The sequence below is a fragment of the Prunus dulcis genome, chromosome 4 (assembly GCF_902201215.1).
Source record: "Prunus dulcis chromosome 4, ALMONDv2, whole genome shotgun sequence".
In the NCBI taxonomy this organism is placed as follows: domain Eukaryota; kingdom Viridiplantae; phylum Streptophyta; class Magnoliopsida; order Rosales; family Rosaceae; genus Prunus; species Prunus dulcis.
In genome coordinates this window covers 7,861,798-7,884,652 of record NC_047653.1, presented here as the reverse complement: position 1 = coordinate 7,884,652, position 22,855 = coordinate 7,861,798, and the positions used below count along the sequence as shown (strand labels likewise).

The window sequence follows — 22,855 nt, the reverse complement described above, 5'->3', positions numbered from 1 at the left end:
TTTAATATATTCGTGAGATTAATTGTTAAACACTAAGATTCATTATTAATTGCTACCGACTCATAGTAGGTGGGTTGTCCAATTTAGCTTGTCTCTGTCATACCGCAATCACTTTAATACTATACTTAGTTACAAGCCCACGTTACTAGACTCTGTAATTACAAAATCTGATATAAATATTCATAAGTATTTGCATGTGGGACTCTGCTGTCCTAATTTTCAAGTGACATAATTGCTCTATGTTTACTTGTTGAAATACTTGTGCCTGTAGCGTCTGTATGCACCTCATCCTCAGATGCAGCAAAAGAAAACATAACATTCGGAAGCCATGAACTCAATAGGAAAGTTTCAAAACGGGATTCTACAAACAATCATGAACCTTATGAATGATGTGAGTCATCATGTCTTCTCTTGTGCTCCCCGCGCACAAAACTAAATTATATTCCAATCATATAGCTAGGCTTGTGGCTTGAACATATTGGTATCTATCAATATTTAGTTAAAGCCACAGGTCTTGAAATATAAGTGACCATGAATGCTTAATTTGTTTACGCTCAAAATGGGGTTTAACTTAGGTAGATGTGAAGTGGTGGATGATGTGTGAAGGCATGAGCCTTTAGCATGTGTATGAGCCTTCGGTAGGCAAGGCAAAAGACTGTCTTCGGCATGTGACATTCAGCATAAGTAAAATAAATAAGCTTGCAAAAGATAATGTATACGTGGTTCACCCGAATGATGAGCTGCGTCCATTGAGAAGAATGTTCTCATTATGATAATGTTTGTTTACATTTGTACAAAGAGAAGACCCAAAGATAAAGGGAAGAAAGCCCAAGGCCTAAGGTTCAAGATCCAAGATCCAAGCCTAAGGGTCAAGATTCAAGACTCAGGACCCTTTTCTAAGTGGAGAGTAGTCTTATTTTATAGGTGAAGGGGAGTCTCCACCTCTTGTAGTCTTCCAATGTGAGACTCCTTGCCTTACTTAGAGTTGTGACTTGTGGTACGGCTTCTTTGGATAAGGTGATGACCTCTCAAAGCATGACACGTGGCTGATCTAGCTTAGCTAGTTGCTCAGTTAGTCACGGTATCAATATAATTAATAATCGTTAATAGATACCACATTAATTAATAATGCTTAAAGTAAATGGACTTTGCACATTCAATGGAAAACCTTATGATCTCTTATGTGGACTAGCTTAGCTAGTTGCTCGGTTAGTCACGGTATCAACATAATTAATAATCGTTAATAGATACCACATTAATTAATAATGCTTAAAGTAAAGGGACTTTGCACATTCAATGGAAAACCGTATGATCTCTTATGTGGACTCAGCATGAGACTCTTATGGGGGTGAAGGTATGTCTTTTTTCTTCAAAGAATAGTAAACATCAGCTATAAGAAGCCAAATAATATCATGGTTGATAGATGCAAGACCTTAAACGGAATTTACAGATGAATCACGGAGATCTTGAAGGACTTTAAATATGTTGGAAGTTTGAATGAAATTCAAGTACATTTGTCCCACATTAGTAGAAAGAAGAAAGAGTGAGATCTTTATAAGTCTGGAAGTCCCACACTTAATAAATGAAAGTTTGGTCAAGTGGAAGCCCATTGGGCTTCAAAATCAATTTGGGCATTGAATAATATATACATAATATTTAATTGTCAAAAAGATAGGCAAATTTCGTCGGGAGATGTATTTTTTTCAATTTTCAAATATAGCCCTCACTTGGAGATGGCCTAAAGTCTCCCAACCTTTTGTTCAAGTTCTACATAATCAGCAACCAGCGCATATCACAAAGGAGCTTAATGAAAGTTCATTGCCAATGAGCAATTTCAAGAGGACAGTTTTGTTCAAGTTCAAAGGCTTAGTTTGTGCAGTAAACTGTCACTATCTGTTTATATCATAAATTTTACAGTACGTCAATCACCATTTTATGGCAATGAGGTTGGTTTATACTTTTAAAGGGAAAATCTTTAGCTTAATCTCAACCTTTATAAGAAGTGTCAGTAGTGTCAAAGATCATTGGCATTTTTAAATTAGCAGTATATGAGAGAGAGAGAGAGAGAGAGAGAGAGAGAGAGAGAGAGAGAGAGAGAGAGAGAGAGAGAGAGAGGCATGAATAAAATGTGAACAAAATTTAAAATTTCAATGCCGCCAAAAATAGATGAGTTCATCCTCATATTATTTTTGTTCTGACCTCAAAATTAAACTCTAAAACAAAAGGTGAAACCTAAACTGGATGCTGCAAATCAAAGGTAAATGTCGACCTAAATTTTCCTAAGAATCCTCACATCACAGTCAAAATCTTGATCATGTCAGTGTTAACACGGTGCAGAACCACAACCGAATCTCCAGGCTTGCAGAGACCCTTTTCCTTTGCATATTGAATGGCAGACTGTATGCTCTCTTCTGTGGACTCAGCATGAGAAGCTCTTATGGAACCAGAGCTGAGAAGAGGCAGAACACCCCTGTAGATGAGGCTATGCCTTGCTGGAGCTGCATCACTGCATGACCACTCAAAAGTGTCTGTTGTTATCTCAGGCACCACCACAGACAAAATTGGCATGCTTGGCCTGTATTTAGCCACAAGCTTCGCTGTGCTTCCTCCTCTGGTGAGGACTAAAATCAAAGCAGCCTTGGTGCAATTTGCCGTCTGCACTGCTGAGGAGGCCAAGCTCTCTAATGGGGTCATAGGCATTCGTGCAGCATCCATCTTTCTCTTGAAGAGCTCCCCATAGTTTATGGAATCCTCTGCAGAAACACAGATTTTGGCCATGGTTTGAACTGTAATTTCAGGATAGGCTCCGGCTGCAGTTTCTCCGCTGAGCATCACGCAGTCGGTTCCATCAAGGACTGCATTGGCAACATCAGTGGCTTCAGCTCGGGTGGGACGAGGAGATTTGACCATGGACTCCAACATCTGAGTAGCAGTCACCACCGGCTTTCCTTGTCTGTTGGCCTTCTCTATCATCAACTTCTGAGCTAAGAATATCTTCTCAATTGGAATTTCCATTCCAAGGTCACCCCTTGCCACCATAAATGCATCCGAGTTTGCAAGAATTTCATCGAAATTTGCAACCCCTTCTTGATTCTCAACCTTTGGAAGAACAAAACACAAAAGAACAAGAATAATCAGTATAAAGTTATTGACATGTTGTATCAATCATATTACTGATCAAAAACTAATTTCCAACTACATACCTTGGACATAAGCATTATATTCTTTGCATGCTCCCCCAACACTTTTCGGACCTCAACAAGGTCTGAACCTTTGCGCACGAAAGAGAGCGCGATCATGTCAATCTTATTCGGAACTCCCCACTCTAAGATATCAACTTTGTCCTTCTCTGTTAGAGTTGGCAGATCAACAACTACTCCAGGGAGATTGACATTCTTCTTCTCACCCAACTCTGCAGAGTTCTCACAGCGACAATGTACCAAACCGAGCTCCTTGTCACAAGCCAGAACCCTTAAAGTAATTTTCCCATCAGCACACAAGATATCAGTTTGGGGTTTCACATCCTCAGCCAACCTTTTGTAGCTCATAGAGATCATGTTCTCATCACCAAGAATTGTATAGTCAGTGGTGATGGTGATCTCTTGACCCTGTTTAAGATCTATGGATTGCCCATCTTTCAGCAACCCTGTTCGAATTTCTGGACCCTGTAACAAAAGAAAGCATCATTATTAGCCAATTATCGTTCATAATAAACACAAAAGGAAGAATTTTATAAAAATTTAAAAAAAATAAAAAAAAAATCAACAAGCTGTTTCTCGTACTACCATGTAGAAAATTTACCCAAACTCAAATTTATCAATTAAGTACAGGACCAAATATGAAGATGAACTCTTTGAATCCTCATTCTTACACAAGTGTCAATTATTTTAGAAGGGTTAATAAAGTTCATAGCATTGAGAACAAATTCTAATGACGCACAATAAAAACCAAGATCTATGAATTTTTTTAAGGAATTGAAAGCTGGACACTTGATTGAATTTGGAAAACAGATTTACATAATTTTCGGATTTACTTTATAGAAAGCTAGAGCAAAATAAAAGACTGTAAATATACACAAAACCATATAGTGAATTTTACCTTAGTGTCCAACATGACAGCACAGAGAATGCCAGTGTTGTTCATGGCAATCCTGAGATTGTCAAGAGTTTCTTGGTGGTAAGCATGAGTTCCATGTGAGAAGTTGAAGCGAGCAACATTCATGCCGGCCCTCAGAAGCTTCTCCAACATCTCCACAGACCGCGATGATGGTCCCAACGTGCACACAATCTTAGTCTTGGGCCTTCTATCCCCAACAAATTCAAGTATCTTCTCCATTGGCAAAGAAAGGCAAAGAAAGGCAAAGAAAGCAAAGGGTTTATGTGTAGGGTTTATGAGAGAAAAGGGTTTCTTGGGCGGGAGGTTCTGTTTTGAGTTGTGGCTTAATTGATGGATTGACAAAGTGTTGAAACATGACATATTTATAGGTCTCTTTTCCTACTACTGCCTTGGCATATTCCTTAGTATTCCCAAGCGAGCAAGAAAACTTAAGATTTTATTTTATTTTCTGTCTATTTATTATTGCTTTGGACCAAAGGACTTTCCTTTTCTTGCTGATCTTTGTTTTCCTAGCACACAAAGTCCAATTTTACAGACACGGTAAATATGTATTCTTGCACGAGGGGATACCTTGGATTCAAACCATCTTTACGCTTTTCAAATAATAAATCAACTTTATTTTCAAAAAAAGTAATAAATCAACTTTGATTACCAAAAAAGTAATAATAAATAAGAAGAACCCTAAACCTAGTAGGGATTGAACCCAAAGATTATTACAGCGGTGTTAGATTCTTTCCTATTGTCATTGCATCGCTTATTTCCCAAGGTAAACGTATTGGGAAGAGTTATGCACCTCAAATTAATTTGGCCATTTATCAATTCCTTTAATGATAATAAACCACAACATATAATTGTGGTCGTAAGTAATTGACAAGTGAAGAAATAAAATTTTCATCTTTTAAACTTGAGTTAGAAAAATATTTATTGATTTAAACCACATTTGCTATTTATTTTTTTTGTTTATAATTGAGGGAGGAGGATTCAGACTTGGACTTGGGATGTTTTCGAACATTGGAAAGAAAAATACCACTAGACAAAGAATCGAACCTGAGTGAGAGGATAACTACCTTTTACAGAGGATGACCCGTTCAGAGTTTATGTTATCTCATATCAATGGCAAAATTATATAATGAGGGTGTCATATATGAACCTTTCATGTGGAGCTTCATATTAGCCACATGATCATTTCATTAAACTTAAGTGAAATTACTATTCAGATGAATCTTGTGGCTAATATGAAGGTCCACATCTATGGTCCATATATTACATCCTCACCATAGAATGAATCGATCTCAGTGATCTTTTTATTCTATAAAGATGCCGTATGTGTCACAGTACTTCAAATTTGTATCCCAACTTCTTTTTCCCAACCAAAGTGGCACCACACAATAATGCCTATTAAGAAACTATTAGTGACACTCAAAAAAGTCTCACTCCTCCCCATTATACGCATTTATAAATGAATTTTTCGTATCTAGGTGGATCAAGTTGAACACTTGAAAATGGAAATTATCTTTAAATAATGAAGAGAACAAAAAATTTTCATTTATTTCTCAATTTTAATTTAGGTCAAGAAATCATGTTATTTTTCAGTCAATTCAATTCAGTTTAATAGGAGAACGAAATATCAGGCCCATTCACCATCTCAAGATGGACCGCTCCAAATAGTTGTCCCAAACCCACGTCCTACAATATCAAGATTGTGCAGCCCATTACACATCATGATAATATCCATTCCACGTCATTTTATAAGGATCAACAATATTCATGTATTCCAAAAACATCACATTCCATACCAAACTGATATTGAGCTCAGAAAAGCACTCTGGGATCATTAACATTTGTTCCAAAAATATATCCAAAGCAAGCAATGCACATTAAAATGGTTAAACCTCAAGAGAGCACTTATTCAAATCTCCACCCTATATAGCCTCTACATGATCAGCTCTGATACACTTGAACCATTCTGGTTGAAAAACCAACCCATCTAACAACGACAAAATGCACGAAAACTGAGAAAAAATTCAGCTCAAGCATCGTCAAGTGCGAGGACTCCGGGGAGTGATTTCCCTTCGAGAAGCTCTAAGCTTGCACCACCTCCAGTCGAGATGTGGCTCATCTTCTCAGCAAGCCCAGCCTTCTCAACAGCTGCAACTGAGTCACCACCTCCAATGATTGTTGTCACCCCCTTGTCGCTGAGCTCTGCAAGCTTCTTAGCTATTGCCTGTTAACAAGAAAAGAATTAGATTAGTGGCAGTAGAAGCAATTACTTTGGAGAGGGTAATTGCATAGTATCCAAAAGATTACTTTAGAAAAAAGACTAAGAATCTGCAATTTATTATATGACCCAGAAGGAACAACATTTTTTAATGAAATATCACAGGGCTTTCAGCATTTATCATAAAAATCTTCTCAAGAGTGACTTGAAAGAAACCAATTGGATGGAAAAACAGTTACACACAGATCTAAGTTGACACAAAACCCAGTCTCAGCAGACTGCCGGTGATAAGCCGGAGGAAGGTGAGGATGACGTCAAGTCATCATGCCCCTAATGCCCTGGGCAACACGTGCTCCTCGCGAATTAAACAATTAAAAAATATACACGGTGAATAATATACGGAATCGTGGTATTCTTTTAAACGAAAAAGAAAAGAACAGGGATCGCCGTTGGGAATTAAATTCTGCTATTTGTACTTCTTTTCACAAAAAATAGAATCTGTTTAATTGTTGTTCAGTTCATATTGAAATGAGTCGAAATTGATAATGAGTTGGTCAATGATGCTCATGTACCACAAATGGGCAAAAAAGAAGACAAATAATCTAATTCAAATCAACGAATAGGGCTGAACAAAGTATAGTCTTCTATGAATTAGGTTAATAGGTAATAGATGCTTGATAATTCAGCAGAAATATAGTTTATTAAGTACCTCAGTCCCAGCAGCAAACTTTTCAAACTCAAAAACACCCATAGGTCCATTCCAAATAATGGTTTGAGTGGTAACCAGAGCTTCACTGAAAGTTTTGATTGAGTCTGGTCCAATATCCAATCCCATCCAACCATCTGGAATAGCAGACGCTGGCACAACCTGCAGGCAAATATAATTTTCTGAGACCTCGAGAATTTCACCATTTCCAACAGGATTACTAAACAAACAGAAAGTAACCACTGACCTTGCTGTCCGCATCAGCAGCAAACTTGTCAGCAATGACTACATCAGTTGGGAGTAGAATAGAAACCCCCTTAGCCTTGGCCTTCTCAAGAAGTGATTTTGCAAGATCAAGCTTGTCTTCCTCCACAAGGGATGATCCAACTGAATAACCTTGGGCCTTGTAGAAAGTAAAGATCATTCCTCCACCTAGCAAGAGAATGTTAACCTTCTCCAACAAGGATTCTATCACTCCAATCTTGGATGACACCTTTGAACCACCAACAATAGCAGCAAATGGCCTTTTAGGATTTCCCACAGCACCGACAAGATAATCGAGTTCCTGAGATCAACACAAAAATAAAAGATGTGCTTATCATGACAAGAAAACTGTTCCTCCCTCAACAATTTCAAGGGTCCAGATGTGAAACATTTTGTGACCACCATATTCTTAGTGGGAATCACTTCAATGAAAAGCAGGGCAGTGAAGAATTTGAAATTTAACTAGGTACAATTGTCAGTTACAACCGACATACCTTCTGCATAAGGAATCCAGCAACGGAAGGCTTTAAGAACTTGGCCACTCCCTCAGTTGATGCATGAGCCCTATGAGCACTACCAAAAGCATCATTCACATAAACATCTGCAAGTGAAGCAAGCTTCTTGGAAAATTCAGGGTCATTCTTCTCTTCCTCCTTGTGGAACCTAACATTCTCAAGGAGCAAAACTCCTCCCTCTGGAAGTTGAGCAACCAATTTTTCAACTTCCTCGCCTATACAGTCATTGGCAATCTTAACCTGTAAAGTAACAGAGGAAAATAGAAAATAAAAAAGATGAGCAAATAGAACTTCCCATGAAATTTCCTAGGAGCAAAACTGTTTTGTTAATAAAATACAAACCTCGACTCCAAGGAGCTCAGACAGCCTCGGCACAAGAGGCTTCAAACTGTACTTGGGAGTGACTCCCTTGGGACGTCCCTGAAAAACAAAAATTCAAAGAACGTTTTCGTAAGTAACTTTCGAAGGTTACCTCAAATTAGTTTGGCAAATAAAAAGGCAAACAAAAACTGCAAAACCATTGACACCTTTTCAATCCTAGGGGTCAATTAACTGATAGGAAGAAAATGACTGAAAGAAAAAGAAATCTCTGCTAGGAAACTATGAGCAGATGAATTAACAGACAAGATCCTAAGACTCATCAACTTTACTGAAAGACGAGCTTTTGATCTAAGGAAAATTAAAAACGCAAAAATACAAATCAATGAATAAATTAAAGTATAACTAAAAGTTATTAGAAAGTCCAATACTGGGCACAAAGTTAAGCACATAACAGAGATCTTAAAAATTATCTACATACATCAAGCAGCAAATCCATCACAACCCACATCAATCAAACTGATAAGATCTGAGTTTACCATGCAAGGGGATCTAAACAGGGGGTTTTCAGCATAAATCAAATAGGAAAAAGAAAAAAACTTCAACAACAAAAAAAAAAAAAATAAATAAATAAATTATCACACACAAATCTTACAAACCAAAACAATCATAAATATTTGGTCACAGGAAAAATGAACCCAGATGCTATATAACACAAGTAAGAGAAAGAGTGGATTGATGGGAGGCGTGGCTTACCAAGTGAGAAGCGAGGATGACTTTGGCACCATGGCCCTGCAAGTACTTGATGGTGGGCACAGCAGCACGGACTCTAGTATCATCAGTGATTTTGGAGTTGTCATCCAAAGGAACATTCAGATCAACCCTCACAAACACTCTCTTCCCCTTCAACTCAGCCTCCTTCAAAGTACTCACGCTCCTCTTGGTCGCCATCACAGTCACAGAGAAAAAAGTACCTTCAACAAAACGAAAAATAGTATAAAAATATTAGAACCCAGATGAAGGATTTGTTAAATACAAACAAAGATGCGTGAAAGTTTGGATTTTGAGAGCTTACAGTGACAAAGATCAGAAAAAATGTGGTGGGTTATCGAGTGAGAGACCGAAGAACAAAGACAAGAAGACTGAGGAGTTCGAGAAGGTGATTTTATAGAGGTAGGTGCGTGGTATGTACGGCACGTGCGAGTTTTCTTGGGAGCACCTAGTTATTGTTATTCTTGGGCAACACGAAGAGCTTGAGGATTCTCGACTCTTCTTTCTGTGGGTCTGGCCTTGGAGAAACCTTGGGCTGGCAGTAAATGATTTTTGTGGTGTCTTCATTTTTAATTTTTCACCTAAAATGTTTTGGCATATTCTTAGGATTCTCATTAGGCTCTTTTTTATTTTTCCTCTCTTTTATAAGCTAATTAGGTTTTCATTTTCTTGGTGGACTATTTCCATTTGGGCTCTTTTGATTTAAGACTTTCTTTGCAAATATGGGCTTATTTAAGTTGGGTAAAACGGATGTGTTTCTCAATCTTTATCCGAGTTTGAATCCCTCTTTTCATACTTTAGATTAGATTAAATAGAATATCACTTGTATAAAAATATACATATATATATATTTAAGACTTTCTTTTTTCTTAGTAATCCTTTGTTTTGAGACTCAATCTTCAATTGTATTAAAATATTAGCCCGTAAGTTTCTTTATTACAAAGCATAAGATGTAAGGTGAGATTGCGTTTCACATTTATCTATAGTGTTCATTTTTTGTTTGCAAACTTTTCATTTAGTATATAATGGTAATAAAATACCATATGATGTAAGTGTGCATCAAAATACCCCTCAATCATCTCATGAGGGATATTGTGGTCCACAAATCACAACAAAGGGAAAAAAAATGTAAAGTTTTTTGCCGATAGAATAATAGAATAGTTTAAATGTACATTGCATTTTGGTTTTTTCTTTCGATTTAAGGAAGCTGAATTAACCAAACCCTTGTTAGGAATGTGAGACTACTTAGGTTTTTTTTGCATATGTCCCGAAATACTTCTTAGGTTTTTTTTTGCCCTAATGGAACCTAAACCAAATTATGTCCTATGAACCAGTTATCTATGATAAAAATTGAGTCCAAAAAAAAAAACTATGATAAAATGATTTATGGTTTATGATCAGAAATAACTATTTGATTGAGCATCAAAGAATGAATTATTCTATTTGATTAAAAAAAAATGAATTATTCTTTTTGTTGGCCGGTAACTTTTTGTAGGCCAAATAAATAAAAAGGGGTTGTTTGCAAATAATAATAATCTAAGAAGCTTTTGTTTTTGGGGTTCGACTTTTGTCGATCGACCGTGACTTGAGATGGGGATGGGCTGACAGCCTGACACGGGTGCGGAGACAATGGAGTCATGGTTCATCATCCTGCATGGATTGCTCTGTCAGTTTTTTTTTTTTTTTTTTCCTTCTTCCCTTAATATTTAATTTTCGAAAACGTATGGTGCATGGACGTTGTCGTCACCAAGTGATGTTATTCATATGTGGTAAAGAGTCATGTGGTGTTTCTAATGCATGTCCTTTGCATAAAAGCAATCGATCTTCACCAATGCAGACCAGTAATTTAATATGAAAACATAACGTAGAATTTGGTAGGTTGATGTAAGTGAGATTCACAATGCATCCACCGGTATAAACAGCGGGAAATCGTCCACGCAAATTGTCCCTAGCATTTTTCTGTGTTCAACAGAAGTCAAAGCATTTTTCTCTAGGCAGATTGAATTTTATGGGAAAAATGCGAGATGTGAGACATTGGGACAGATTGTAATTAGGAATAAGATTATAGTAGTATAGCCCAAATTCAGACAAGAACCTTGACACAGTGTACAAAGATGATGGCAAAGAACCAACTTATTAGATTGCTTGAATGGCTGTCTTTATCCCTCCCCACAATCTCTTATGGAAATCTTTTTGTTGGATGCAAGGAATACAGAGACATTGGGACCTTATATCAAAGGTAACATTGAACATTTACAACAAGAACTCGTATCTTCCTACAACATGTCATCTCTCGCTTACAGACTCAAATGAAACACCGACACGGTGGGCAGGTGAAGAATACAGAGAAAAAAATGTGTTCTTACACGGGAACTGGTGTGGCTTCGTCGAGAGCGAGTACACCAGGAAGTTGTTTACCTTCCAACAACTCCAAACTAGCACCACCACCAGTCGATATGTGGCTCATCACATTAGCAACTCCTACTTTCTCCACTGCAGCAACAGAATCTCCACCTCCGATGATTGTTGTCACTCCTTTCCCACTAAGTTCTGCAAGCTTCTTTGCAACAGACTGCAAGCAAGAGGTATAACTTAATTACCATCCACATATCCATATTCCAAATAGAGTAATTATAACAAGCAAGAAGCAAAAGGCTTCCCTTGCACAACTCTACTACATGGTCAAATACATCAAACCAACTTAGGTGAATGGTGCTAACTGGTATGGAACACTTCAAGAAATTAAACTTAATCCTTTCATTTCCAATGTACAGTTCATTGTGTACATAAAAGCAAAAAAGTAGGTTAATCAGGGAACTAGGGCAGCCCAGACTTAAGTTAGATTGTACACAAATGAATACAAGAACAATCTATCTCGTCTCTAAAGGATTTACTTCCATACAAGATATGCCTGATCCACACCGTATGCATTAGTAAGAAGAACAGATATAGGAATTGCAGACATCAATTCTAAGCAGGTTTATGAACAAAAGTGAACACCAGCAAAAAGACCCTTGCATACCTCTGTTCCTTCTGCAAACTTGTCAAACTCAAATACTCCCATTGGTCCGTTCCAGATGATGGTTTGAGTGGTATCCAGTGCCTCATTGAATGTCTTAATAGAGTCTGGACCAATATCCAATCCCATCCACCCATCAGGGATGCTTGAAGCTGGAACAATCTGCAAGGACAAAACCAATTCTTCATTCCTTTCCCATGAAGTGCTGATCAAAGTTAATAAAATATCAACACATTACTATTATTGGTGGCATCATTTGGATTAAAGTCGACATAAATCAACTAGCTTCCAGCAGGGAGATAGAGCATTGAATGTTATGTTGTGAATCTGAAGAATAAAATTGTTAAAGGTCAGCCAAGAAAGTAAACCTTGCTGTTTGCATCAGGAGCAAACTTGTCTGCAATTACGACATCAGTGGGTAACAAAAGAGACACTCCTTTTGCCTTGGCCTTTGCAATCAGTGATGTAGCAAGTTCTAGTTTGTCTTCTTCTACCAGAGACGAACCGACTGAGAGACCCTGTGCCTTGTAAAATGTGAAAATCATTCCGCCACCAAGAAGTAAGATATCAACCTTCTCTAAAAGTGACTCAATCACCCCAATCTTGGATGAGACCTTTGAACCACCAACAATGGCTGCAAATGGTCTTTTTGGACTTGATACTGCCCCAACAAGATAGTCGAGTTCCTAAGAAGAATAAATAAGAGTGAATAAAACTTAAATTAGAAATTCGCACCGCAGGGTTGCATTCAACCCTCAAAAAAGAGGATTTAATTGAGTATCGAGGAGTTAACGAATTTAAGCCAAAATACCAAATGAAAGTAGATCGATTTTTTCATTATGGTACGGAACAATAGTATCATTGGGAGAGATAGTATCATAATGGTACGGAACAATAGTATCATTTGGAGAGATACACGAATCACTGACCTATGCTTGATGATTTTGAATAAAATTATATACTTTCATAATCTTTTAAAAGTAAATACAAATTGAAAATCATTTTAAACAGAGATATCTTAGCAATTACTACTGTGCAAAACATCTGCAGGAATGGCAATACAGTCCAATTACCCATGCCAACTTGAGTTGCACACTTGAATCTAAATACAACATTAGCTGGAATAGGTTATAACTTATAATCAAAGGCTTCAAACTATGAAATAAGTATTCCTTTAAGGATTAAAAAAAAGCACTGCAGAATAACTGAAGGTTACTGCTACAGCAGAAATGAAAATGGGAACCCTCACCTTCTGCAAAAGGAAACCAGCTACAGATGGCCTCAAGAATTTTGTGACCCCCTCAGTTGAGGCGTGAGCTCTATGGGCAGTACCGAATGCATCATTGACATAAAGATCTGCTAAGGAGGCAAGCTTCTTTGCATGCTCAGGATCATTCTTCTCTTCCTCCTTGTAAAACCTCACATTTTCAAGAAGAAGAACACTGCCATCAGGAAGTGAAGCCACCAACTTTTCTACTTCTGGACCAATGGAGTCCTCAGCCTTCACAACCTGTTTCAGTTATGCTATGGAAATATCAGTAGAAGTACTCAAAATCAGTTTCAATATCCACTCATCATCACTGCCATTTTTATTTGTCTTCTTATTCCCAATTTACTCCTGAATCAAAATGTCTACCTGAATCCCAAGAAGTTCAGATAGCCGAGGTACAAGAGGTGCCAAGCTAAATTTTGGGGTCACACCTTTTGGTCGTCCCTGAAATTAAATGCACATTGATTCAGCTTGTATCACATACCAGCCTATAATTTACTTAAGCACATTAGCATAGTAGCAGCTAACCGAAGTCAAACCAATTTAAGGAAAAGATTTCCAAATCAACATTATGACATATTGAAAGCAAGAGCTATCGTAGTTATATATTTTAGACCCAACTAAAACAAAGAGACTGACAAATTCACAAGTGCATAGGACCAATTAAATTCTCCAAAACTCGAATCTTTCATTTATTCACATGACAAATGGCTAGAGAGATTGATAATATTCTCAATCAACGTGATGAAAGAAAACATACATTGTAACAGGTCCAAAGAAAAGATATCAAATTTGAATATGCATGAACTGTAGAAACTAAAAGAACCACTGCAACCAAAATCAACACAATGATAAACTCAGAATAACGTACAACCAATTCAATTCTCAAAAAAGCCACAGATACAAAGCTCATATACTTTAAAATGGACATAGCAGATGTCTAAAAAATATTGACTTCAGCCTCATTCCAAATCAATGAAAGGATAACAAAGAAAACCCATTTCAGCAAGGTTGACAAAGAGACTATAAATAGCTACTGCTAATCATCAAAATCAGAGAAAACAAAGAAACCCAGTAACCAAAAACACATTATTTAAAGAACCCACATACCAAATGACTGGAAAGAATGACTTTAGCCCCTTTCTCAATCAAATGCTTAATGGTGGGAATAGCAGCGCGAATTCTAGTATCATCAGTGATGTTCTGGCTGTCATCCAAAGGCACATTCAAGTCAGCCCTGACAAACACCCTCTTCCCCTTCAAGTCAGCTGCTGATAGGTCTCCAACGCTCCTCTTCGCCATTGACACAACGCCTCTAACCGCTTTGCCGGAGCCAAAGGATCGAACTTTGGAAGCTACCTGAAGAGCGAAGAGGGGATCGGCTGCGGAGAAGCCGAGGCGGCGGAGAGTGGTGGGTTTGAGAGAAGAGGGTAAGGAGACATGGGTGAGAGAAGAGCGGGTGCGGGAGGTGGAGGCGGTGGTGGTTTGGAGGAGAGAGAAGGTGGTGGGTGTGGTGGCAGAAGCCATTGTTGTTGTTGGACGTGGTGTTCAAATTTCAATGGTAAACAGAGAAGTTGACTGAGAGAAGAGGGTGTTAATGGGTGGTTGGTTTTGTGGATGTGAGGAGTGAGAAATGGAAGAGTTTGATTGGGGGAGATGTGGACGGGAAGAACAATGGGATTGATTGGGTATTGTGTGGGGGTTGTGGATTTCTCTTATCGTTGAGGAGAGGTTCAAGATGTTCGATGCTTTTGAGATTGAGAAAAAGTGGCGAAGTGTGCTATTGCGCTTATGATCACAGCAATAATATCACCAACAGCATCACAAGCATGGATGGGCCCTTCTTTGGTTGGACTTTTTGGATGCGCACTCTTCAGTCTCTCCTAGTCTACCCTCCTTCCTCGTCGTCTTCTAATGTTGTATCCGTACTAAAAGCTTTCTTTTTTAACTTTATTCCAAAAAGAAATTGTGGTAAATTAGTGAAAGTATATAAAGAGGATTTTGCCACACACAGACACAGTCGTCTAGCTCATGTGGGTGACTTCCTAGTCATTGGTGCAAGTTCATGTCTCACTACATCAATGGCTTAGAACCACTCATCCGCATATAAACCGACTGCCGTGAACATTACTTTTCAAATAAGCTAGTTTTGAACGAAAAAGAAATGAAAAGGAAATTAGTTTCTAGAAAACCTAAGTCTCTCGAATGGTGAACTCAATACCCAATACGTATGATATAGTAAATGAATTCGATACTTTTATCAGCATGTCATTTGCATGTTACTTTGTGTATCAAATACACCCTCTCTTATTTACAATTAACATGTAGCTAATATAGTTCTTAAAAAAACATGTGGCTAATATAACCTATAAGGAAAATGGTTATTCTACACTACCACTAAGATAGTACCCTAATCTCAAATTTCATTCCAAACTTTGTTTCCAGTATGTGTAAACAAATAATGGAATCCAATTAAGTTACTAACTTGATTTCATCTTATTCTCATTCCTATTACTTAGAATTCGAATCTAGGATCAGACTTCAGAGATTGAGATGCATGATTGAGGTCCAAGCTCAAGGTTTGTATTTGAAGTAAGAAGCTTGATGCTTAGAGTTTGGAGACTTGCATTCAAGACTTATTTGAAATATGAAGATGGAACTCAAAGTCCAAAGCTCGGGGATTATGATTGCTATTTTAATTGTTATGGATCCGAGGGTTAGGATTTAGGATTTAATGTTTAAAAGGGCTAGGCTCAAATTGATTGTAGTGAAATGGACATAGCCAATGAACCAGCTAGGCTCAAATTAGTTGTGATATGAACCAATGAACCAGCTGCTGCGTACCCAACTTCCAAAGCCAATGAAAAAACCTAACTAATAAACAAACTGCTCTCCAACGGTCTGCCTCTCATGGCTTTTGCTTCGCCAAACCTCAAATCCATCCCTCACTTTCTCTCACCCCAGCCATTTTCCTCCCAATTTTCCTTTCTTTTCCTCCAAACACCCCGACGTGCACCACCACCCGCCAAATTTCTTCACACCTCAAGGCGCCAAACCGTCCCAAGATCCGCTCTTCGAGAATGGAAAGAGTATGAGGAGGCAGTGAAGCGCAAGGACCTAGCTGGAGCTCTCAGGTTCCTGCAATCCATTGAGACCCAGCAAAACCCAATTGAGTTTGTTAATGGGTCCTTACCAGCTGACCCGACCCTTCCTCGACTCGGCGAGTTGGGGTTTGTTGGGCAGGAGAGGGATTGGGAGGTCCTGGACACGTGTCTGAATGCTGATAATATGAAGCTGGTGGGCAAAGCTTATGGCTTTCTCAAGGACAAGGGTTTCTTGCCCAGTTTTGGAAAGTTCAGGAACGTTGGTAATGCAACTTTGCTTATTTTGATATAAGATTTCTTGGGTATTTGCATAATTTGCTTACCATTTGATCCTAATTGTTGCCCAACAATAATTGGCTGTTCATGAAGTTTGTTGATTTTGTTAGATGGTAGTTTTGGTTGTCTTATTAGTGAAAAATTATGTATCCATCTGCCTGCATGGTATATCTTAGGTCTGATCAGTTCTGATATACACATTTTTAAGGCCCTCTTGGATGCATTTGAACTTTTGGGCTCATGCCATTATCTCATGTTGTTTTCTGTGTTTTTTTTTTTTCTTTCAACCCTGCAGTTATGGAGGGAACGCGTGATGTTACACCAACAGTGTTGAAGACTTCAACTGGTTTAGAAGGTGTTTATTCCGATTTCTTTGACATGGTTTTTCATGTACATAACTAATTGTTAGAGATTTATACCTTTCTGCTCTTGTGGAAAATGTTCTGTATCTATTACTCTTTTCTGAGGCAAAATGCATGTCCTGACTCCTTATTATCTAATACTCCATTTCTTGCTTACTTTATCCAGCAACGAAATTTGCTCCAAAAAAGTGGGGCCTTTCTGAAAGTTCTGGTCCCATTTTGATTGCCTTTCTTGGCGGGATATCTTTTCTTCTTTCTCAAGGCATCGATCTCAGGCCTAACCTTGCAGCAGTATTGGGGCTAGCATTTGCAGATTCTGTCTTTCTTGGCGGTAGTTGTTTAGCTCAAATCTCAAGTTATTGGCCCCCAAATAGACGTCGGATCCTCATTCATGAAGCAGGGCATCTGCTAATAGGTAAACACACTTTTTTTTCTGATCCGTATTTTAGAGTTGAATGTTACAAATTTGGGCGATGCTGTGGTTTGGACCGAGGGCATGAACCATTCCTTAAATTCTTCTATAGGACTACATTTCTTTCTTCAACCACTAGACTCTACTAAAGCTACATCCTTGCAAGAGTGTAAACCCTGTGCTATTAACTGATTGCGGTTTTAAATTGCAGCTTATCTAATGGGTTGCCCAATTCGTGGGGTGATATTAGATCCAGTTGTTGCAATGCAAATGGGCATTCAAGGGCAGGTAATTTCTTGCCTTCTATGTGCTTCATATGGGCATCACTTGGTTTTGTTTGTTGTTCACTGACCAATTTATTCATGTCATCATAATTTGTTTCAAGCAATTACCATTCATGGAGATATGTTGATAAAATATGTCTATATATGTGTGTGTGTATCTGTATGTTGGTTTGGTTTGTTGGAACCTTATATGTTAAAACTTTAATGGATTCTAAACCTATGTGAAGTTACTATTGGATGGATTTAAGATTTGAATGTGATTCTTGCTCTTTCTTTACTATATTGTATGGATGGTGGTAGGTCATATCTAGCATCTTTACAGAGCAATCATATATATATATATATATATATATATATATCTATCTATTGCCATTTTTCATATTATCATCTATAATTTTCCACGCAGGGTTGCTTTAATTGACTTCATTGAATACTTTCCTTAAGTAGAATTAGCGTAGGATGCCACTCTGGTTCAAGTACATGTCTAATCTTGTGCTTAGGTTCTTTGTCCTCTTAGAGAGATGCAGTCTCATATTCATTCTTTTGGGTTGCAATATAATCTTGACCTTGTTTTAGGATGATCATTCATTATTGATATGTAGTGATGATAGCAATTGACTTGTACTCCTTGATTCCATACATATAGCTTCATGGTAATGCAGTGCTTTTAGGATCAAATGGAGAGCTCATATTACTATGCCATATTACAGGCAGGAACTCAATTTTGGGATGAGAAAATGGCCAATGACCTTGCTGAAGGACGACTTGATGGCTCTGCTTTTGACAGGTGGGTGTGAAATGAAATTGCAGGCAAGAGAACAAAAACTCTCTATAGGGTGATGTATCTACCTTCATTGAGCAAATATGCTGAAACTGAACTGTAGATAGATTCTGTCTTAATCTTATGTGGGAATCTATTTCTGTCTGTACGTGTAGTTTTGATTGCTGAAGAATTTTGCAAAATGTTTTATCCTTTGCTTTAGGTTGAATTTTATGCAAACTATCCCAGGTTTCCTAAGTTCTAGCTTTAATTAGCTCTTCTGATGAAGTCTTGTGGAATTAAGAGTAATAACACATGCCCAATATTTACTAATTTCTTCACATAATGTTCAGGTACTGCATGGTGCTTTTCGCAGGCATTGCTGCTGAAGCTCTTGTTTATGGTGAGGCAGAGGGTGGAGAAAATGATGAAAATCTATTTAGGAGCATCTGTGTTCTTCTACAACCCCCATTGTCCGTTGCTGAGGTATCTCTATAACTTACCTTCTTTAGTTCTGTGATCTTCTTTCACTAAAAATACTAAAATTTTCAAACCTTTTCTTTTCATTGTTATCTTGAGGAGATGTCAAACCAAGCAAGATGGTCCCTTCTACAATCTTATAATTTGCTCAAATGGCATAAAAATGCACACCGAGCTGCAGTTGAAGCTTTAGGAAGTGGCAATGGTCTTAGTGTTGTAATTAGGAGTATTGAGGAAGCAATATTAGCTAATAGGTGAACAGAAGTAGCTTTACAAAATAATGACTCTTTACCCACATGTGTCTTGAGGTAATTTCTGCTCACCTCCTATTTAGTTTTGTTTTAGTTTAGTTGTTTTGTGGTATTGATTCCTTGAATCAACATCTTTTATCTGTTTTTTACTTGCAGGATGGAAGCCTAAGAGATTCAAAATATAACTGGTGTAAGAAAGGCCTGTTTCTGCACTGCAGTCATTGTCTTCCGTCACTTGGCTATCCCCCATAAACAATTCGGGTCTACAACAGACAAGAAGAGTTGTCTTCCATCAGGTAGGTTGATCTTATAAGGAGGAAGATTCTCAGCTAAATGAAAACTCCTTAGAGAGAAATGACCCAATTTACTAGCTGGCTTGTTTCTGCGTTACCCCACACCAAGATTTAAACACCAAGAATACAATATGCATGCTGAGGCCTAGAGATGAGAGAGCACAAGTAATTCAAGAACTCAAGACGGAAAGTACGGTTGAAGTGGTGGCTTGGCAAATTTGTAGGTGCTACACTGTCCAACACGGAAAGTACGGTTGCATTTCCTTCCACTTCCTTTCTTGTTTATATAACCTGGATAATCTGCTCGTGTGAATTGTGCTTCCTCAACCAGAAACAACCCAACCTCTTCTGCTAACTTCACTATGTTCCATTTACTGAAAGGATGGGTGGTCTTGTGAGTCACATGAACTTCTCCACTTCCTGTGAGCATTTCACGTGCACTGGTGAAGTACCCCTTGACCAAATCCTGATGCAACCTGAAAAATAGATCAGTCAAAAGAGACGTTACCAACATCCTTCTTCTTGTCAACCAGTCTACCATATTATGATCCATGTAGCATTTTAGTCTTTATTTAAACTTACTTAATTTGGATCTTGTTATGTTCCATCAAGATGAAACCTGCATGAGGAAAATTGAAGACAATGCGATCGAATCGTCTATTCGTTAGCCGGGGGTGTTGGCTCATGGTATGAACATCCACCTCATGCAACACCGTACATCCCCTGCCCTTTAACTCATTCAAAGTGCTCGTTACATTTGAATACTTTTGCATTAAAGACTCTGCGGTTAAGGTGTAAATGAATTCAGTCAGGAAATTGACTTGTAGCAAGTGCAATAACGATGGTAGTCAATTTCTCCCTTGTTACCTTTGGGGTCGAAAGAAGTTGCAACCATCTTCACAGCAGAGCCAAATTCTTTGGCTAAGCAAGCAGCAAAGGAGAAGTTGCCCTCACCCACTAAGAGTATCTCCTGAGAGCTGCTATAGTGCATAATCGTTTTCTCTCCCATTTTAGATCTCTTGTTTTTAATTTTTATCTTGAACATCTACTTAAGAGTTGCAGGGTAGGGGGCAACTGTTGGCCTAACCGTTTGATTAAGAAAACACACATAGGGATTAACAAGAAAAAGTGTGTTATATTAACCCATTCATGATTTCCAAAGAATTACAAGTTTGAAGGCTTACATGCATGCGTCTTGGTAATTGTAAGGTCTCCCTAGTTTTCTTTCCAAAGAGTTGCAGGATCCGGTTCCTCTGCATGGATTTTCTCCTCTAGGATTCGCTTGGCTTTTACTGTGGGATGCCACCTCAATAAACTATAATCAAAGGGATAAAAGAATTAACACATATACTATTAGAAAGGAAAACACATAATAAAATATTTTAACAACCAGAATCTAACATCTTTATGTCTCCTCCTTCATAAATTAGAACCGACAAAGCCTAAATTTACAACTTCGACACTTGAATTTTCTCTAATCGCATGGACATGACAAAATCATGGTTTACCTTTCTCTTCTCAGTCTAGAATTCAAAGAAGCTATTTTTAATTTGCTGCCCCTTTTTTTTTTTTTCTTCTCCCTGTCTTCTATTTGTTTTCCTTTTAATTTCAGACCGAATTAATACCTTTCTTGCACTCGTCATATTAAAAACAAGAAAGAGAATATCTGTGTTTTGAATCCAAAGCAATCAACGGGGGAATCACTTTTTCTCCTCTTATTCCAATCTTGGATGAAGGTATTTTTTTTTTTTCTTAGGCTTGTTTGATAAGGAGGACCATACTAGACGCGATCAAGGCATAATATGGATATTGTTGTCCAATTTTGAGGATGAATGAGGACTATTCATAAGAGGTTGATGACTAAGACTTATTCCCCTAATCCCCTAGAAAATTGGAAGATTATGAGGGATAAGTTTTAGTCATCAACCTCTTATAGATAGTCCTTATTCATCCTCTAAGTTAGGCAACATATCCATATTATGCTTGAATGCACATCAAATGTAAGCATTTTGCTGGTATGCGACTTTAATTTGTAGCGTAGAAGAAGAAACGAGAGCAATTTGATTTTATCATGAACGCTAGCATAAGTGACTCTTATAGCCCTTGGATTATATTTTATTGTGGTGGCATCCTCACATTAAAAGTCAAGCAGATTTTAGTAGATAAAATTTAAGCAAAGAATCCGGATCCTTCTTTCCCAGCCTGTCTATGTTTGAACATCTGCTACTTCTAGCTATCTGTACTATTCATGAGCACTAAATAATATTTACTTCATGTTGCCCTTGTTGGAAACCTATTAAGCCTCAATTCTTGTGAATCCGTGCGCCTCCTAATAGCTGGTGCATGTTTATGGCAGACCTGTCAAGGACCAATTAGATTTTGATCCGGATCCGATAAATATATGATACGACCCAATTTAAGATAAGATACTACTTAATTTTTATGTGCATGAACATTATATATGTGAGTAACTGAGTTTTATATGCATTGAGAATTTACTTAAACTAATTAATTATTAAAAAAATATTAAAATTTGAAATGAAAAATAGATAAACAAAATAAAAGAAAGTTGTTACTAATGAGATTTTGATTCTCTCAAGTCTTAAAAAGAATCAGTTAGCTAGCTGCCATCTTGCTGTAACTAAAGCTACTGTGTGTGTACCTTTGGATGCAGTAGGCATAGCTCAGGTGGCCTACCAATCCAGTCAGTGAAAGGTCCAGGCTAAAATGGCAAAAATCTAAAGAACCTAAAACTCAAAACTGATAAAGAAACCAGCCTTTGTTTAGAAGAGGCTTTTAACAATTTTGATAACATGCATCTGAGGCAGATTGTATTGAGGGGGAGGGGGAATACATGTACAGGGTAAAGTACCTTCTAAATTCAAGCTGAATTGAAACACCAATTAGTTTCAAACATTTTTAGCGGAGTGGGGTTTCAGATAGATGCTCAATCTCACATTGAGGGGGTTGAAAAATTCGTAGTGATACATGGATCACGAAATCACCTCATAAAATATTCTCAGAGATTCAAGGATCAAGAAGCGGGACGAAAAGTGAGACGTGTTAGTATTGTTCTACTCTGTACAAGGCACAAGATTAATCCAGCAATGGAAAGGTGAAGGCTTTCTGAATGAAGAAGGGCAAGTCAACATTAGAAGAGGCATATAGCAACAGAGTAGTTGACTGATATCAACCTACATTTCACCACAAAAGAGCTCATCTTACAAGCTTGGTCCATGATTTAAAACTGAAATCCTATACACATTCAAAATAAAGCTGATGAGTTGAACGTTTGTCGAGTTTTAGGAATATAAACAAGGGGACTCACGCTTGAATGAAAAACCCCATGCCTATCAAACAAAAAAGATATGTGTTGATACTATTCCTCACCAGTAGTAGAGATCACTTTATATGCAAAATGGCCTGCAAGAAAAAA

The 22,855-nt window shown here is 37.8% G+C and overlaps 3 protein-coding genes across 4 annotated transcripts in view; 1 reads left to right on the top strand and 2 right to left on the bottom strand.

Moving 5' to 3' along the window:
* Nucleotides 1-2,274: 2,274 nt before the first annotated feature.
* Nucleotides 2,275-15,106, bottom strand: LOC117624063 (pyruvate kinase, cytosolic isozyme-like). Its single transcript, XM_034355187.1, has 10 exons — nucleotides 14,308-15,106; nucleotides 13,564-13,641; nucleotides 13,177-13,437; nucleotides 12,296-12,613; nucleotides 11,931-12,089; nucleotides 11,345-11,480; nucleotides 6,811-6,832; nucleotides 4,099-4,300; nucleotides 3,204-3,665; nucleotides 2,275-3,099 (listed from the first exon to the last, which is right to left on the bottom strand). Exons 1-10 carry the CDS (start codon nucleotides 14,722-14,724, stop codon nucleotides 2,290-2,292), a joined length of 2,865 nt encoding a protein of 954 aa, XP_034211078.1. The 5' UTR covers nucleotides 14,725-15,106; the 3' UTR covers nucleotides 2,275-2,289.
* Nucleotides 5,887-9,436, bottom strand: LOC117624064 (phosphoglycerate kinase 3, cytosolic). Its single transcript, XM_034355188.1, has 7 exons — nucleotides 9,213-9,436; nucleotides 8,894-9,111; nucleotides 8,162-8,239; nucleotides 7,799-8,059; nucleotides 7,288-7,605; nucleotides 7,044-7,202; nucleotides 5,887-6,340 (listed from the first exon to the last, which is right to left on the bottom strand). The coding sequence occupies exons 2-7, from the start codon at nucleotides 9,086-9,088 to the stop codon at nucleotides 6,146-6,148; spliced, it is 1,206 nt and encodes a 401-aa protein (XP_034211079.1). The 5' UTR covers nucleotides 9,089-9,111; nucleotides 9,213-9,436; the 3' UTR covers nucleotides 5,887-6,145.
* Nucleotides 15,107-15,950: 844 nt separating the features above from the next.
* The window catches only part of LOC117626011, an 8,513-nt gene continuing 1,608 nt past the window's right edge, over nucleotides 15,951-22,855 (top strand). The window contains exons 1-8 of one of the 2 annotated variants that reach the window (XM_034357628.1): nucleotides 15,951-16,564; nucleotides 16,873-16,932; nucleotides 17,106-17,354; nucleotides 17,563-17,639; nucleotides 18,346-18,422; nucleotides 18,749-18,881; nucleotides 18,978-19,183; nucleotides 19,283-20,602. In XM_034357628.1, the coding sequence (XP_034213519.1) occupies nucleotides 16,108-16,564; nucleotides 16,873-16,932; nucleotides 17,106-17,354; nucleotides 17,563-17,639; nucleotides 18,346-18,422; nucleotides 18,749-18,881; nucleotides 18,978-19,133 (1,209 nt within the window). In that variant the 5' untranslated portion in view covers nucleotides 15,951-16,107 and the 3' untranslated portion in view covers nucleotides 19,134-19,183; nucleotides 19,283-20,602. Of the gene's footprint in view, nucleotides 16,565-16,872; nucleotides 16,933-17,105; nucleotides 17,355-17,562; nucleotides 17,640-18,345; nucleotides 18,423-18,748; nucleotides 18,882-18,977; nucleotides 19,184-19,282; nucleotides 20,603-22,855 lie in introns of those variants that run through there. The other variant, XM_034357629.1, reaches the window with a different exon arrangement.